General features: G+C 50.3%; 1 protein-coding gene across 4 annotated transcripts in view; it reads right to left on the reverse strand.

Annotated features, from left to right (window-relative positions):
- The window catches only part of Panx1 (Pannexin 1), a 42,226-nt gene that overhangs the window by 12,344 nt on the left and 11,383 nt on the right, over positions 1 to 18,499 (reverse strand). For 3 of the 4 annotated variants that reach the window (XM_087561685.1, NM_001270549.1, NM_199397.2), the window contains 1 exon segment: positions 8,733 to 8,872. Coding sequence is in view for 3 of the 4 variants with exons in the window: in NM_001270549.1 (NP_001257478.1) it covers positions 8,733 to 8,872 (140 nt within the window). In the remaining variant the exon portion in view is untranslated. 4 annotated transcript variants of the gene reach the window in all.

The raw sequence follows: 18,499 nt of genomic DNA on the forward strand, positions 1-18,499 counted from the left end.
AGTGGGGTGACCTTGAGGTGACCTTGAACAACCTCCCTCTATGATGCAACTCTTTCCTCATTTAAGACAAAGATCCAGGCAAGCAGCTAAACAACACTGTCCAAGACACGGGGATGTGGACTCAAACATGTTCCTGGGCATCTGCTCTGTGCCGGTCATGCACAGGATTACACACACAGACACACAGACACACACACACATACAGACACACAGACACACACACACACACAGACACACACAGAGACACACAGACACACACATACAGAGACAGACAAACACATAGATACACACACATACATAGACACACACAGAGACACACACACAGACACACACACAGAGACACACACACAGAGATACACAAAGACACATAGACACATACACAGACACACACACACATAGACACACACACATACATACAGACATACACGCACACAGATACACACACACACACACACACACACACACACACACACACACACACACACAGGTTCCAGTACAGCACATTCCCAAAGACTACACAGCCTAACAATTAGAAACCAGAGCACATGGTGAACAGACATACACAAAGACAAAACACACATACAGTAAATAAAGAGAGAAGCTTGAGTGTGAGATTGCTTGAAATATGGTCTCAGCAAATATAGTTAGCTCTCATAAGGTCATATAAAGTGGAAATGGCCCGAAGACTGGTGGCAGCAAAGACCGACCGCAGGAGGGAGTCTGGTGAGATGAGGGCAGAGATTGGACACCTCCGTCTGCCGTCCCCTCTCATCTGCCAGCGCTTCCCCTTAGAGTCAGTCTGTGGAACAAGGAAAGAATGAATCCACGCTGTGCAGTTCGCTCTGATGTGTGAGAGCTTTCATCAGCGGCTCTGGGGAACACCAAATGTGAACCCGCAACAGAACCATAAAGACCCCAACTCTTTCACACAGCAGGAAGCCACTGGTGGAGAACACTGTCGGAAACACCTTGACAAGGCAACAAAGCCATACAGAGGACACAGAGGCGGGTCTCAGGTGAGAGGCTGGCGTGAGGTGTCTCCAGGCAAGGAGACCCTGGTGGAGATATGCGGTAACCGGTGAGAGGAAAGGCAGGGTCTGCCTGTGGTTCAGGTCCTAAAAGCACACAGACGGCTGCAGCCCAGAGAACTACAGCAGGGATCACCCCCCAGGAGAATGGGACATGTCAGGGTCAGGCGAGAGTGAATACCGGAATGGACAGGAAGGCCAGAAGGTAGGAAGTGGGCAAAACAAAACCATCTTGTATTGGAAGACGAAGGGACGAGGGATGTCAGTTCTGCTGTGGGGGGGTCAGGTAAAAACCCACTTAGAGTCATTTTCCAAATATGGGGAAAGAATGGTGGTAATGACCCCAGAGTAGCAGACAGGAAAGATGACAAGGACAAGACAATCAGGCGGGCTTTGTGCCTGCTGGCATCTGACAGAAGGGTAGCAGAGTCCTGGAGAAGACAGAGGCAGATGTCTGCACAGAAGAAGAGAGGAGGGAGCCAGAAGATTCAGAGCATCATGCCAGAGGCAAAGCGCTGGCTGGTCTAAGTGTTCCCCATGGTACTCTGAGAGCGCTTCAGGACTGTACACCAGACAGCTTTCCTGTGACGCGCCCAGGCACTGGAAGCCACATTGTTACCACTGCAGCCACTCCCTTTGGCCACTGGACTGTGAGAACAGTGTGTAGATTAATGGGTCAACAGTTACTGGTGTAGATCTATATTTGAAGAGAGGCTGGCTTTGGCTTGACAGTACGTGGCTTCACAGTTAGCCAACCTGATCTAGCTTTTCCCTTTTTGAGGAGTGGTGTGGCCCTCAGACCATTGACTTCTCCATTATGCCCAAAGCTGCTAGGAGGCCCTGTGATGGCTTTGTCAACTTGACACAACCTACACTCTTCTAGGAAGAGTCTCAAAGAGGACCATGAACATTGATTCCACCTGAGGGCGTGGTTGTGGGAAGCCTAGCTCGCTGTGAGAAGCGACATTCCCTATGTGGGGTTGGGGTGTGGTCCTAAACTGCAGGAGAGCAGAGAAATCAAGCTGGGCACAGGCAAGCAACGACCTCGTGTGTATTCACCTCTCTGCCCTGGTCTGTGGATGTGATGTGGCCGGCTGCTTCCAGTTCTGCTGCCTTGACTTCCCCACAGTGACGGATTTACCTAGAGCTACAACCTGAAGCTGACACAAGCCACTTCTCCTGAAAGCTGACTTTGTCAAGGAATTTTATCACAGCAACAGAAATGAAACTAAAGCGGACACAGCATTGTAGGTCCGAGTAGACGTCTCTACAGTGGCACACTGATGTGTAGGCACACACTATCTGAGGAACAAGCCTAATCTGGTGGTGTCCACTCAGGGCTCCCAGTCAGGCAGCAGCAGCTTGCAGGATCCTGAGAAAACCACATTCTGGCAATAACCCCAGGGTTAAAACTTCCACCCCAGCAAGTGTGGATGTGGTTCAGATCCGTGTTTGTACACATTCCAGGTAATGCCAGAGGCTTCTGGTAAATCCTCCAGCCAAGTCTCTACGACTTTGCCCATGTTGTTAAATATTTTCTATTCTTTCCTTTTTTCTTTAAAGTACTCAGTTTCAGAGAAACCTGATTAATCTTTGCTGACATGCTGAATGAGACTAGAGTTCAAGCAGTCTTAGAGCGCCCCCTGCTGGTCTGCTGGATGTACTCTCATGTCCAGCAAAAAAGACCTGCTCTTGGTGCCATGGGGGTGGGGGTTGGGGAGGTGGGGTGTGTGTGTGGGGTGGGGTGGGCATCATGGGTGAGAGAAGGTAAGCAAGCCTAATCAAATGAGAGAATTAATTAACCACTGACAGGCGGGGTCCACAGTATCAGTCATTTAAACATCACTCTGAAGGATGTCTCTGGGAGGATTTGAGTCTCCCAGTTTTAATTGGCATTGAATTAAGACATATTTATATAAAATGCTATACCCCTACCCCGTCCCTTGAGAACCAAGTGTGGTGGACACACAAGCTGGGGGATGGGAGTTTAGTGGGCATGGAGCTCTGTTTGGGAGGTCAGAGCTCAGTGGGTGGATATGCAGAGACTGTAGGCTGAACAATTAGGGATTAAGTATGATCGATCGGTCACTGGATAGACTGGCCACAGTGACCCACTTAGAAAAAGTGACTTGGAAAGACTGTTCTGGGGAAAGGGGTTTTGCAATCTGCAAACTCTCCCATTTCTTCTATTTAAAGCTATACAAGACCATCTTACTGCACTGCTGTTTAACATGTAAATTTTACCACTATAAAGAGCCTTTACTTTTTTAAGTTTTAGATTAAATATGTTTCTACCATTTATTTTTAAAAGGTGAAAAACCGGAAAGCATTCAGTGTGGGAATACAGCAGCTATGATTATTGATCTGTGGCCAACTCAAAAGCCACTGCTTAATCCCCATTCAGCATGGGCTACTTCCCTAGTTAGGAATATGTGTGTGTGTGTGTGTGTGTGTGTGTGTGTGTGTGTGTGTGTGTGTGTGTGTGTGTGTGTGTGTATGAATGACTTGCTTTATTTAATTATGTCTATGTGTGTAAGAATGTGTGTACCGGGTATGTGTGGATGGTATAAAGGTCAAAAGATGGAGTCAGGTGGCCTAGGAGAGGAAGCACGGGCAGTTCCGGGCTGCCTGATGTGGGTGCTTCAACTAAGAGCCTCAGAGACTAAGGTCCTCTGGAGAACAGAACATGCTCTTAAACAGTGAGCCATCTTGATTCTAAGCCCCACTCATTTCCGGGACTGTCACGATCACTGAAAGGCCTCGGACAATTAGTGTCTTTTCTCTGACTGTTCTGTAGGCCAAGATGCTCCTCCCTCCTCTCACAGGCTGCCTTCCCCACAAGTGTTTCCAAACTGTCTCCCCTCGATGTGTGTCTATGTCCAATTCTTCTCCTCGTAAGAGGACACCAACCAACTCCAGGATTGGTCCTCATAACTCACTGGCTGCATCTCTAACAGATCTGTTCAAATGAAGTCATCCTCTAAGGTACGCAGGGTTAAGATGACAACAAGATCTTGGGTGACAAAATTCAATCCATGACACCACACCCATGTCCCTGGTCTTGGTCTGTGCCCTCAGCGTAACCCTGGAAGCATGTGGCTCATGCTACGGTACTGAGAAGCCTTATGTATAGGACAACCTGTTCTTTATTCCTACAAGACAGTGTTCTGTTTGCCTCTCCACCCCAGCCCTGACTTCTGTGGGTCTCTTGTCCCACCAACTCTCCATCCAGTGCCCCTTAGATTCTGTCCTAATTAGCTTTGATCATCAGCTTGATACAGCCTAGTCACCTGACTGGGGGAACCTGGGCTGGGGTGTGTTTGTGAGGGGCGTTACTCATATAAGAGAGACCAGCCTATTTCAGGCAATGCCATTCCCTGGGCAACTGGTGCCAGGTTGTGTAAGAAAGCCAGTTAGGTATGGCCTGAGTGTAAGCCAGAGAGCAAGACAGCAAGCAGTGGCCTTTATGGTTCCCGCCCTAAGTCCCTGCCCTCGCTGCTCTCATTGGTGGATAATGACCTGGACATGAACAAAATAAATCCTATCCTCCCCATGTTGTCCTCCCTCAGTATTTTATCACAGGGACAGAAAGGAACTAAACAGACCCCACCCCTTCTACAACCTCAGTCTCACAGCTCCACACACACCCTGACAGGTGCTGAGGCACTGTGAACACCACTGTATCCTCTGTCTACTCCCTGCACCCTAGGAGCCCAGGAACAGCTCTGGCTAAGAGCTGAGCAGAGCCATCCACTTCTCCTCAGACTTCCTGTAGCCAGTGACAATCCTGGGTCACATGCTAGCCCTGATTCTCTCCTCAGCCCCCCATGTCCAATTAGCACAGGGGTCTGAGCTCCACCCACACTTGTGGGCTCATGCCAGGAACGTGGTTTTTCTCAGGATCCTGCAAGACTCTGTCTGGCCTGGAGCCCTGAGTGGGCACCACCACATTAGCCTGTTGCTCCTCAGATAGTGTGAGCCTACATGTCGGTGCGCCATTGGCGACAGCTACTCAGACCTGCAATTCTGTCTGTCTTAGTTTCGTTTCTGTTGCTGTGATAGAATACTCTGACAAAAAAGCAACTACAGGAGAAGTGGTTTATGTCAACGCCACAGACACCTGCAATGGGCCAGGTATCACCAGCCATGCTACCCCAGGGGTTGGTCAGCTGCCACCACAACACAGCTAAGCATGAACACAGTGCCTGTCTCCCTAGGGGAGCTTCAACAGTGACTGTGACTTTACTGACTGGCTGTCCACACAAGTTTGCTGACCCCTGGCATGGGCTCTCAATGTCCCCTTTCAAGATCGTACAGTGCCACCTTGTAATGCTGTGTGACACCAAGTCCGGCTTGCTGTTTGCACGTTCCCTTCTCAGAAGCACCTGCTTCCTTTCTTCTTCTTCTTCTTCTTCTTCTTCTTCTTCTTCTTCTTCTTCTTCTTCTTCTTCTTCTTCTTCTTCTTCTTCTTCTTCTTCTTCCTCTTCCTCTTCCTCCTCCTCTTCCTCCTCCTCCTCTTCTTCTTCCTCTTCTTCTTTCTTCTGTCCTGATCAGAGCCTTCCCTGAGCCCGACTAGTGGTCTCCATCCCTCTTCTCTCCAACTCACTAGGCTCCCCCCACATCCCCTCTTCCTTCCCAACCTAGGCTCTCCTTTTGTGCCTGGCTAAGGCTCTCCCTGCTCCCCTCCTGCGGACCAGAACCCACCTCTGTAACTGGCTAGGCTTCCCCTGCCTCTCTTCCCACCACTAACCAACCAACAGGAGTTTGTTCTAAGGACCAACTCCTAGAACCAAGCACACTCTGCTCAGGACCATGCAGTGGCTCCCACTGGTCCAACATTTTGCCATATGTCTGTTTGGCGGTCACAGATCCTACTCTCCATAACCTTGTCTCCATTCCTGTCTGCCATGGCCACCCAAAACAGGACAGGCATCTCCAGGGGCGTGCCTCACCCCACACTCCCTAGGCCAGTGTTCTCAATCTCCCTAACCCTGTGACCCTTTAATACAGTTCCTCATGCTGTTGCGACCCCCAACAATAAAATTATTTTGCTGCTACTTCAGAACTGGCTCCTGTTATGAATCATAATGTAAATATCTGACATGCAGGATATCTGATATTCGACACCCACAGGTTGAGAAGCGTTGCCCTAGGCAGTCCGGCTGTGCTTGGTTCAGCATCTGTCTGTCTTCTCCAGCCTTTCATCCACCTCATTGTCCTGGACATGGCTGTCCCTCCTGTGCCCACCCAGCTGTGTACAGGGAAGGCACATTTTCTGAGAAGAAGCGAGCAGGGTTTTTATTTTGTTCTACATTATCATTTCTTTTACACACTCACCCTTCACCTACAGCCACCTGGCTCTCCCCTTCTTCTCCACTGAAGCCCTGCAGCAGGAGCACCACGGAATAGCAGATCCAGTAAGCTCTGCTCCACCCGGAGAATAGCAGAGGGATGTGAGAGCTCACGGCTGTCCTTGGGTTTCTGAGAAAACCACACTTAATCTTTTTGGTCTCACTTTCTAATTATTGTCTCGCATGTTCATTTAACCACCAGGGATACTGGGAATCCAAGATGCCCACTGTGGCCCACTGCTGCCAAGCACACGAGGGCCCTCGATCCACATCAGCTAAAAGGAACTCCGTGCCACTGTCTGCAGCTCAAAGCCTCCTTTTGATTCCTCCGCCTCCCTGAGACCTCCTCCATATATCTCCATTCCCATAGTCCCTCGGGTCCATGGCTATTAGCTGATGGTCTAATGAAGACCTCCTGTGCCTCTTTCTGTTGGTGAGCTTTCTCTGGGTCTTCCTGCATTTGTGGTACACCCTACACAAAGAGACAGAACACACTGTGGATGGCTCTGGATGGTGTTCCCTTCCTCTCGGGAGGACCCAGCTTCAGTTCTGGCTGGCACATAACTTAGGGACATCATCAGTGTCCAAGTGGTCTCATTCCACAGGTCTGAAATGACTCCAACCCCTGGGAGGGAGCCCCTTAATCCCAGCCAAGCCTGAGTGTTGACCAGGCAGGTTTCTTCACTTTCTGTCCCCAGTCCTATGAGCCCGGGAAGAGATGGGACACTCAGAACCACCATAGCAAATGAGCTGAGCACCAGAAAGAGCCCCAGCCTCTCCTCACAGCAGGCCGCCTACAATGGCCACCCACATCACTCCCTTGACTTGCAACCGGGGAGTGCAGACCCGCCTTCTTATGTACAGCCTCAGACTACTCTACCACCCTGTCTCTCAAGGTTCCCAGAGTGTTTCCTGTGAAAAACCCCTAGAAAAACATCTCCAGGGCTTTTCTGCTAAGTAGTCTCATGGCAGCTCTCATCCCAGCCAATCCTTACCTTAGGCAATCCCTGCTACAATCCGAGGCTCAACCAATGCCAACCGAGACTGGCTACAACTCGCCATCTCCACAGTGACATTTTAACATGGACTTAAACTAGAGCAGCCGGGACCCAGATTTACAAAGCTTCTTATCTTCTGCACGTGCGCTGAAGGTACACAAGGCGGACAAGGACCCACCCGCACTCAGGCTGCAAACCAAAGGGAAAAGGCCCACCCAGGCATCATGTGGAGCCTCCATGCCAACTGTGCAGTGTGGGGGAGGGAAGGCAGGGTCCGAGCCAGCATGAGTCAGAGCGTGAAGAAAGGGGTCTTGTAAGAGAAGAATGCCGACTGGCTGTCCAGACGCAGTCACAATACTAGAGGCACTGCAGAAGATACATGTCTGTGTTTTCTTTAGTCGACGAGAGCATCAGAAGATACACATGACCTACTTGGTATTTTTTATGAAGGGCAAAAGAACCAGTGGGTGATGGACAGGCTAAAGCACAGTCCTGCCTTTGTATGTGCAGGGAAGACCCAAGGTGTCATCACTCACAGGGAAGACCCAGACTGTGACATCATGGCTCACAGGACACCCAGAGTGTGACGTCATGCTCACGGGAGACTCAGAGTGTGACATCATGGCTCACAGGACACCCAGAGTGTGACGTCATGCTCACAGGAGATCCAGAGTGGCATCGTCACTCATAGAGGAGACCTGAGATGTCACAGATGTCACATCGCCACTCCCAACAAGACTGAAGGTGTCCAGTGATCGCTTAAGAGCGCTCCTCTGAGGATGCTTGCTAGCTCCGGCTGCAGTTTCTTCCTCTCCAGTGTCTGTGTCTCCCACCCCCACCTGCACCTCTCCAACCTGCACAGCCTGGCTGCTAATGCCTCTCTGTCCGTTCAGTCCATCCACCTACCAGAAACCCATCCAAGAGCCCTGTGACCAGGACTCATAGCCGGGCTTCTTCAATGGCCAAAAGCAACCCAACTATGCTAGTCTTTCCTTGTTCTAAGTGACCCCGTGTGTCACGACAGGCTCTAGCCAACATTCCACAGGGGAATTAAGGACACGGGGTAACAAAGATGTACAAGGTGCCTCCCACTGAAGAGCGAAATCTCAAGAGAGTTCTTATCAGCTCCTCACAGAGTCGAAGCAATCAGTGCTGAGGCCCCGCCTTCCCAGGCCTCCACCTCTCCCTCCCTCCCTCCCTCCTCCTTCTTTTCCCTCCCTCCCCCCTCCCTCTCTCCCTCCCTCCTCTCTCCTCTCTTTCTCTCTCCTCTCTCTCTCTTTTTCTCTCTCCTCTCTCTCTCTTTCTCTCTCTCTCCATCACCACGGCAGGCAGACATGACAGTACCTCATTATTACCTTGTGCAGCCACAGCGGGAGGTTTCCAGACTCACTCTGCAGGGAGTTTTTCTGCTGTACAGCGGCCCAGCAGTAAGAGTCCACGAAGGCGGCCTGGCGCCAGGAGAAGGAACTTGGGGAGAAGCAGCTTATCTGGGTACCTGGGAGGTGAAGCAGATAGTTCCAAATGAAGGAAGCGCAGGCCTGCCTCCCTCCCCCAACATATCCCCACCGACCCTGACACTTCAGTCCTGCCTGTGGTCACTCCCGGCACTGAGCTGTGACATCACATACCAGCTGAATACAGACATTAAAATTTTTCTGACCAAATTCCATTGTTCTGGGTATATTTTGTCAACTTGACCCAGGCTGGAGTCAGGCAGGATGAGAGGTGAGTGGAGGAATTAATCCCATCTAACCTGTGAGCACGACTGTGGGACGTGTCCCTTAATAACACAGGAGGGCCCAGCCCGCTGTGGGAAGCGGCCCCCAGGCAGGTGTGCTTGGCTTCTGTGTAAAGCTAACTGAGCAGGCCGGGAGGAGCAAGCCAGGAGGAGCATTCCTCCATGGCCTCTGCTCCAGTTCTTGCTCCGGGGTTCCTGCCTGGCTTCCTTCACTGATGGACCATGAAGTGGAGGTGTTAATCAACCGAACCCTTCCCTTCAAGTTGCTTATGGTTGCAGTGTTTATCACAGTCATACGACGCAAACCGGGAGCGTTATGGACTGCAGTGCATATGAAGTTTTCTACTCTCACGGAAGCATAATGGCTAAATTTCGGAAAACAAAGGCTAAATATTGTCCCGATATCATTATTACATAATGGTCAAATCAGTAAATCTTCCGGATGCATTAAGGCAGCAAGCATACCCATCCCATTAGTATGCAATTTGTAGCCATCTTTAATAAGTGGTAAAATTATATATCAAATAAATATGATTTATGAGTAAATACTTGGCTTATACGCTTATTTCATATACCTACACCCATGAGTTCTCATAATGGCCACAAGTGGATAAAGTTTAAGAAGCTTGATCTAGGGGGGCTGGAGAGATGGCTCAGCGGTTAAGAGCACTGACTGCTCTTCCAGAGGTCATGAGTTCAATTCCCAGCAACCACATGGTGGCTCACAACCATCTGTAATGAGATCTGGTGCCCTCTTCTGGCCTGCAGTCACATATGCAGGCAGAATGCTGTACATAAAGAAGCTTGATCTAGGTCGTGGAGCACCAGGGCTGAGGAGGGGATGACGATGAGGAAGGCACTGTGGAGGTAGGACACACCCCAGCACACACTGGAACTGCACTGTGGCACACTGGCTGACACTAGCTCTGATAGCAGCTTGGGTGCTGCTGGGAGAATATTCAAGAAGTGAACTACCATAAAAAAAAACAACGAGGAACAGGAAATGGATGGACAGAAATGCTGTTTCGGAGGTCAATAAAGGAGGATCCCATGGGTGGGCTACAAGGACAACTCAATGTAGGTACACGCAGGTGCAGAGTGCAGAAGTCAACCTTGACTACTCCTCCTCACCTTTATTCATCCTCCACCTTCTTTCTTTTTTAAAAATTTTTATTTATTTTAATTTTATATGCATTGGTGTTTCCTGTGTGAGGGTGTTAGATCCCCTGGAACTAAGGTACTGACAGATGTTAACTACCATGTGGATGCTGGAAAATGAACCTGGGCTCGGGGAGGTGGGACACTGGAAGTTGACCGTGACACCGAAGGTGGGTGTCAGGCCATAGGGCAGCCTCAGGACACCACTCCAGGGGTGGGGAAGTGCAGTCTGAGCACAGGACAGTCAGACCTGGCTCGGAGGTCTCCCGGCTTGCAATGAAGCCCAGGGACTTTAGGTTCTCAGGCTCTTGGGCATCCAGGAGTCACTGGAAGTCACAGAATTACTGAGAATGGAGTACAGCCCACAGGACTGGATCTAGCACAGGGCTGAGGGGGAAAGAGTGGGAGCCCCAGTTGGTCCCGCTGTGGTAGTCCTTGGCTTGATGGTGGCAGGCTGCAGGCTTGGTGGTGGCCGCCACTGGGAACACAGGGAGGCCTTTGGGTGATTAGACAGCAGCTCTGTAGGCAAAGGCCTGTGGCTCCCCACGGCGGCGGAGCCTGATGAAAAGAGATAGTCGCGTGGTTTCAAGGCATTTATCGTCATGGCAGAGGGCAGATGAGTACAACTGTACTCTCCTCAGAGTGGGCCTGAGATAAATACCTTTTGCAGGGATGAGTGTCTGGGAAGGGAAATTCATTGGCTGAGCCTCCAGGTCTTTGGGTAGGTACCTCATTATAATGGAGATTTCTCTTGAGCCTACCTGACCTGTGGTCACATCCTCTACCAGTGGAGGGGCTGTGGGGCGTTGCCCTTAAGTGACTGATGGCTACAAGTCTATCGAGGGCTGTGGGCTACTGACCAGTCTGGTTTTCTGGGAGTCAGGTGAAACGCCTACTGTCCCTTTCAGAGTCACTGGGGTTTCAAGCCTCTGCTCAACAGGGAACCAGGGTGCCTTTCACTGTCACACGCTCTGGAAGAACAGTCTGTGCTCTTAACCCTGAGCCATCTCTCCAGCTCCCTCTCCACCTCATTTCTTGATGGAAAGTCCTTCATTAGAACCCGGCATGCAGAGATCCTGGGCTGGGTTAGCTGGCAGTGAGCCCCAGGGTTCTCTGACCATCCCAGACCAGCAAATACCACACCCCACCTTGTACACGGAATCTGGAGATCAAAGTCAGACTCTCATTCTTGTGCAGCAGTTTACCTCCCCCCCCGGGGGGGGGCTTTCTCCCCAGCCCTAAGGGAAAAGGACTTGTTTTTTGTCTTGAGAATGAAAGGTCTGAAGGGACACTGACCACAGATGACTGCTGGGCAAAGCAGTAACTTTCTGTTTCCTCTAAAGGACAAAAAGGCATAAACCAAGTTATTTCCTAAATGGTTTGGATCTAGAAGGCAAATGCCCAAGACTAGGAGCCTCCCGAAAGGAGATGGGGCTGTGTTGAGATGAGGACAGAAGACCCGGGTGGCACTCAGGGGTCTTCCTCTCTGTGCACCCACGTGCTGTGAGTGGGGGGCTCTGAGCGGTAGTCACTCAAGCCGTGTGGCCTTGGGGTCCAGCAGAGCTGTGCCCCTTGTCCTCAGCAAGTGTTTACTGGGGAGGGGGCGTGTCACAGGCACAGGAACCAGCTGCTGTTCAGTCCCCTTGCCTTGCCCTGGTCCCTCCAGTACCCCTGCAGATGAGGCACTCTCTCTTCCACATCCCACGCAGGGTGAGGGGGCGTTGAGTGCCTGGGCTCTGCTGCTGTATTTAAACCTCACTCTGCCACTCAGTTGGGTGACTCATTGCTGGTAAATCACTTAACCTTCCAAAGCCTGGGTCTCCAATGGGGATGACATTAATATCAACACTGCTGTTGTAAGGATGGGGAGGGAGGGAGGGAGGCAGCAAGTGGTTACTATAGTGCCCAGTTCTCACTGGTGGCTCTGTGAGTACCTGGAAGCCATGGGCTGACTTTTCCTGCATTGCTTTAAACGAAAGTGCACCACCATTGTCTCTTCTACTCTATGGAGAGGGGGCAGAGACAGTGAGCTGGATCTCCCTAAGCCCGAGAAGGATTAGGCCTCCAAGGGTCACTTTCCCCTGGGGAACAGATGATCCGCACACTCCTACAGAGAACAGGAAGTGGTCTGTGGTGTCAGGAAGGCAGACTTTGGAGGAGGTGATGGGGTGCATGCATGGTAAAGGCCCTGGGTACCCCTTCTTCAGCAGGAGGCTTGATATCCAGACATCAGGAAAGAACACAGCAAGGCTTGGAGAGACCATCCTGACGTCACCAGCCCCTGCAACGTATCTTAGGTTAGGGATGGTTCTTGCCATTAAGTGAGGGTGTTAAGCATGAGTTGGAATGTGTAAGACATTTCTAGGTGCCCCAGGCTCCTTCAACCCATTAAATTCGAGATCTTGCATTTTATAAAAACAGGGTGCATGGGTCTCCTTGCACTCTTCCTGCTGGCACCACCTGCCATTATCGACGTGGGATGAGTAGTCTTCAGGTAACTTGCTGATAAGCTATGTGCTTGGGCACATCTGGCCAAACACTCCTGCAAAGGGACAGTTCTGTCAGTAGACCACGGAAGCCTGCCTGGCTCAGAACACTCCTGGACGCCACCCTCAGAGCACTCATCTGCGTTATTTATGCGCATTCAAGCTCTCTTTCAGGGTTTGGGGACCTTCCTTCTACAGCTATAGGAACTCTTGACAAAGGAAAACATCTCGACATTCTATAGCAAACATTCTTCAAAGGAGGATAGAGAAAAGAGAGAGCTGGAGATTGAGGACATGCCGAGGTCCTGTGGAAGCATCCTCAGGCTAGAGTGGAGACACAGCAGGCGACCGGCGCGAGCTGGACACCACCGGTTCCTTCCATTGCCACCTACCAAGACTCTGTCATATGGGGGAGAAACTGTCTGTCTCCTTTACCCTAGAGGGAATTAAAGCTCAAAGTGGTCCAGCCATCCTCCACCCCTCTCCACACATGCTCTGGACTCACCACAAGCAAGCCACCTCTAGAGGAGCCCCCACTCCTGCTAGGGTCTGTTAGAACAGGATGGCCTCAGCGGTGGCTCCCCAAGCGGCCAGAAGCGGAGAAGCTGGAGTGGAGAACACTCCAGCAAATGAAACAGAGCAACACCCCTCACCCGCCGGACATAGTGTCTTCTGCCTAGGAATGGGAAACTTAACTCACAGAAGCCAAAAGCCATGCTAGGGCAGACACAGGACTAAGAGGAAAAAAAGCCAGAATAAAGCTGTCAGACTGCTCAGCCGCAGCTGTGGGCTGAGGTGCCTGGGACCTCCATACTCGACAAAAGGACCCCACAAGACCCTCAGCTGAAGGAGGGCACTGGAGTCTCCAGTGTTCTGTCCACCACTATACACGATGTGCACGTCACCATCTGACTTTCAAATTTTTCTTATATGTTTGGTTGTGAGCCTGGCCTTTAACGGCTGAGCCATCTCTCCGGCCCTTCAAAATGTTCCTACAGGCTCGTGTATCGAACACATAGTCTCCAGCTGGTGGTACCATTTTGGGAAGTTCTGGAAACTTGGGTGTGCGGGGTCTTGTGAAAAAGTAGGTCACTGGGTTACGCCTTTGTAGGACGGAACCAGTTCCCTGTCCTCTCCAGTCTCATTCTGCTTCCTCCCCCCATGCTCCCACAGCCTGAGGCCCTAGACGAGCAGCTGTGGACTGCACTTATGCTGCTATGAGCCCAACTACACCATTCTCCTTCAATTGTCCTGAGGAATTTGGGTCACTAATTCTTTTGTTTGACTAATAATCACTACAGCACACACAAGTTCAGGTTTATGCCAAGAAGAACAAAAAACACTCTTTCCGGTTGGCTAAAATGTAGAGACAGCTGTGGGCTCCACACTGATGTAGCTGGCAAAATATGGGAAGACCTTGAAGAGAAAACACGTGCGAGTTCAGAGTGTGATCATCCTACTTGAGGAACAGCCCAATGGCCACTCCCACTGCCTAGATCCACGCCAGCTGCAGCAGAAAACAGAGCAATGTGGCCCAAGACACAGGCCCAGGGCAGGGGGACAACAGGGAGCCACGCATGGTTTTATGTCAGTTGGGGTTTAATGCCAGTTGGGGTTGTCTCAACCCTCCAGCTGAAGGAGAGGTTCTGGCTACTTCTGCTACTGTCCCCTCTTTCTTTAGCTCACACACAATACTGACACAGAACATGGCAGGAGAGCAAGGGCAAGAAGAGGAGGGAGGCTGGAGTGCGTCCATGCCTTCTGACTGACTCCCGCATCTCCTCCTGGCTCCCTGAGGGAGATACGTTTGCTATGCTGCTGTGGGGAGGTGGGGGAAGCAGGCATCCTGAGGAACTAATGAAAAGCCTCAAAACTGTGAATTTAAGAAAATAAAACCATCAACAGAGAAATCTAGTCAGCTAACAAGAACCTCAGAGAGCTTCGAAACATGCGTGGGATTCCAGGAAGTGTCGCACTGCAGACAATAGGGGGCAGCAGAGGGCCAGGGACAGACATGGTCCTTGCAGTTAGCTTTTGCTCCCATTCGCCAGCGAGCAAAGAGAGACACTTTTGACAAGAGGCAGGAACTCAGACTTCACAGTTTTACCAAAGAAAGAGAAAAGAGAAGGGGCAGTAACTGGATAAAACTGATTCTGAGATTGAAGATTTGTTTGTTGAGGGGAAAGACATGCTGGGGCTACTGTTCCCAAGAGGTGCAAAGGGAAACAATGTAACCAATTATAATGCTGATTGCTACTTTCTGCAGTTTTAAAGTCAACAAGTGTTTTCATTTCACAAAACAAAATAATTATAATTCACCTACTGTAAATCAATCTCTCTCTCTCTCTCTCTCTCTCTCTCTCTCTCTCTCTCTCACACACACACACACACCCCTATATAAGGGCCCAAGCCAACCATAAAACAACCTTCAAAGCACTACACTTGAAAGCGCCAGTTAACCTTTTAAGGATGCTGGGGAAAAACTGAAAACCATTCTTGTAAACTCCCAAGTTCAATGAGAACCGTCACAAAGAGAACCATGAAGACAATACAGAAAGGAGATGGGTGACCAGCTCCTGTACCACCGAGTCTCAGGAGACAGGGCAGGCCAGAACATGCTGCAAGCGACTTAGCCTGTGTGCACAATGGGACTCCCGGCCACCAGATAGCTCCAAGAACCCCACAGTAACTTTCCCTTCCAACTGCTACCCAAATCCAATTCAGCTTCAAACACAAGACATTCTGGAGTTAAATTCTGGAAGACCCAATTTGCCCAAAACTGCCTTCCCTTTCTCTGTAGGAATACTTCAAAGTGTGCACATACTTCATACTGGTGAGAAAAGATAAGCACTTTCTGCAGCCCAGACTTGGATGGAACTGAAGTGATTTTCGTAGCAGTTAGGCCAGGCTAACTCACAAGGATGCCTCTGCACCAGCCCGGGCTGTAAGCACGCACCTCTGTGACCTGCTCTTTGCTAAGACAGGCACAGGAGCCTCTAAGACACCCCAGATACTTCGCCACCGACTGAGCAAAGAGTTAAATAAATGCTCGGCAGATCTGGAGATGCTTCGCTCCTTTCGATCCCCACGAACTGGACAAGGCTCAACCCGGACAGCTCTGTCTCTACAAGGAGAAAAGCAATATCCTGTCCATTCCAGAGGGAGGAACTCGGATGTGCGACCGGCAGCCAAGAAACAAAACAGTTGGGCAGTGTGGTGAGGGAAGGAGGTGTGACAACACACGCTGACACTGACAGGAGGCCAGGAGTACATCTGGGAAGTGACAGTGAGGAACTGGGTGGTGTGTGAGGTTCCATTCCTGTGCCAGAAGTCACTTCCAAAGAGAACTTGTACAAACCTACGGAAGCCTGACAGCCGACCCAGGAATGGGACCCCAGTAAAAGAATGACACAACAGCCCTCAGCGGTGCCTCAAAGATTAGAGAAAGGACTGAGTTATTTAAATACTGCTGTCACCTAAGACAAACTACCTCAAACACACAGAAAATTAGTTACAAATTTGTACCTCAGGCACGCGGGACTTTACAGTGAACAGGGTATGTTGTGGAAATTACCTCATCCTTTTTCAACTCAACCCTTCATTTTGAATTCTTTTTCAGACTTACAGAAAAGTTACAAGACCATGACAATGGCCCCGACTCTGTACTCAGATTAAACTCTGCAGACTTCAGATCACGCATCCTCAATCTGCATCTGTGAGACGCATCTGTGGCTGAGCCATTTGATAGCCACAGATCTCCACCCCTTCCTAGAGTGCTGTGTTTCTTCTAAGAACGGGGCCTTTTCTTAACCCAATGTAGTCACTAAGTTAAAGAATCGTAACAAGAACTTGATAAAAGATGCTATCTGGGGGTTGGGGATTTAGCTCAGTGGTAGAGTGCTTGCCTAGGAAGCGCAAGGCCCTGGGTTCGGTCCCCAGCTCCGAAAAAAGAACCAAAAAAAAAAAAAAAAAAAAAAAAAAAGATGCTATCTGTACAAACTGAGTTTCCCTTACCAAAACAGACAAAACCACATCCCCATCTGTGTTATCTTTACTACCAACTGGCACAGTCTAGCTTACCTAAGTCTCCACTGAGACTGCCCGGGTCAGCTGAACCTGCAGACACGTCTGGGAGCCAGGTTGTCTCATTCAATGATGGATGAGGGCCCCAGTCACTGTGGGCAGTTCCATTTCCGGCATGTGGTCCTGGGCCGTGTAAGGAAGCTAGCTAGCTATGTGCGGTCTGCAAGCAAATGGTGAGTACTGTTCCTCCTAGGTCCCCCTTCAAGGTGTACTGAGTGCCTGTCCTGACTTCCCTCAGTGACAAGCATGCCTGTCATCATACCCCCAACACATGCTAATGGGCTTCCATCCAAAGCAAGGAGCACCTTGATTTGTGCTTGCCTGGTTTCTCCATGTTTAGTACTTCTGCATCTTGGGTAGAACACAGGGAAGGCCTTAGGGTGTCAGGCTGAGAAGCCGAAGATGACAGCTTCCTGTTAACTGGTGATGTCAGTCACCCGTGTTATCCTACAGGGTGCTCTCAAGCTCTCACGACTGCAGAGTGGCTCTCGAGAGTGACTCCTCCCCTGTGAAACGTCGAGGGATCTGGGGAAACCCACGGAGACTGTAAACACTGCTTCGTGTACACACCATAGTCCTCTCCAGCTTGCTTCATTCATAACTATGATCTGTCATCCGCACTGAGAGGTGGTCAAATACTAACCAGTGCGACTCCATAGCACACTGGTACCCCATCCCTCCCCCAGGGCAGCCGTGGTGGCCTGGGCCTAAAATGTTCCCACAGGCTCATTTTGAGTGCTTACTCCCCGACTGCTGATGCTACTGAGGTGGTAACATCTTTGGGGGTGGGCAACTAGTAGAAACCAGTCATGAGGGTCGGGCTTCTGGAGGTCACAGCCAAGGCCTCTATTATAGGCCAGAACACCCTCTGTTTCCTTGTCTGTCATGGTGTAAGCAGCCATAGACACAGGCCCCCACCACCATAGGCTCTGACACCAGCAGCCAAAACAAATCTTTCACCCTTCCAGTCATTTCTCTCAGGGAGTTCGGTCACAACAGTGGAAAGTAAGTTAACCACACTGCATTCAACCAAAGGAAGCTGTGAATTACTGCCGTCATTTTTGTCTTACAAATGAGACTCAAAGCATTTAAACATTAATCTAATCAGTACTTGGCTAGGTTATGATTCAAGACCAGATTTAAATACACACACGCACACACGCATGCACACATGCATGCGTACACACGTGCATACACGCACACACACATGCGCACACACACACACACGCGCACACATACATATATGTATCCCAGATACCACAGCATCCTAAAGCTAAGTAGCCAGTGACTGGAGAGGAGAAAAAAGCCAGACAGAGCTGGGGCTGGACCCTGTCTGTATAATCAGACTCCATGGAAGAATACAAAGTTGGCCAATATACAAAGACCACACCAGACGGCCAGAATCAACCCCCGAGAACGCCAAAGCTGAGCTGAGATGCCAGCTCACAAAAAGGTGTCATTTACCACACAGCTCGGCTGGGCAGATGGCTCAGTGGTTAAGGGTGCTTGATGAGCAAACACGAGAGCTGTGTTCACATTTCCAATACCCACATAAAAGGCTGGGCATGGTCACGTGGGCCTGTAACCCCAGTGCTGTGGGGGGCAGGAGGAGGAGCATGGGAGCTCCAGGGGATAAGGAAGAGAGTGATAGAGCTTG

The sequence above is a fragment of the Rattus norvegicus genome, chromosome 8, assembly GCF_021556685.1.
Source record: "Rattus norvegicus strain SHRSP/BbbUtx chromosome 8, alternate assembly SHRSP_T2T, whole genome shotgun sequence".
Classification (NCBI taxonomy): Eukaryota; Metazoa; Chordata; class Mammalia; order Rodentia; family Muridae; genus Rattus; species Rattus norvegicus.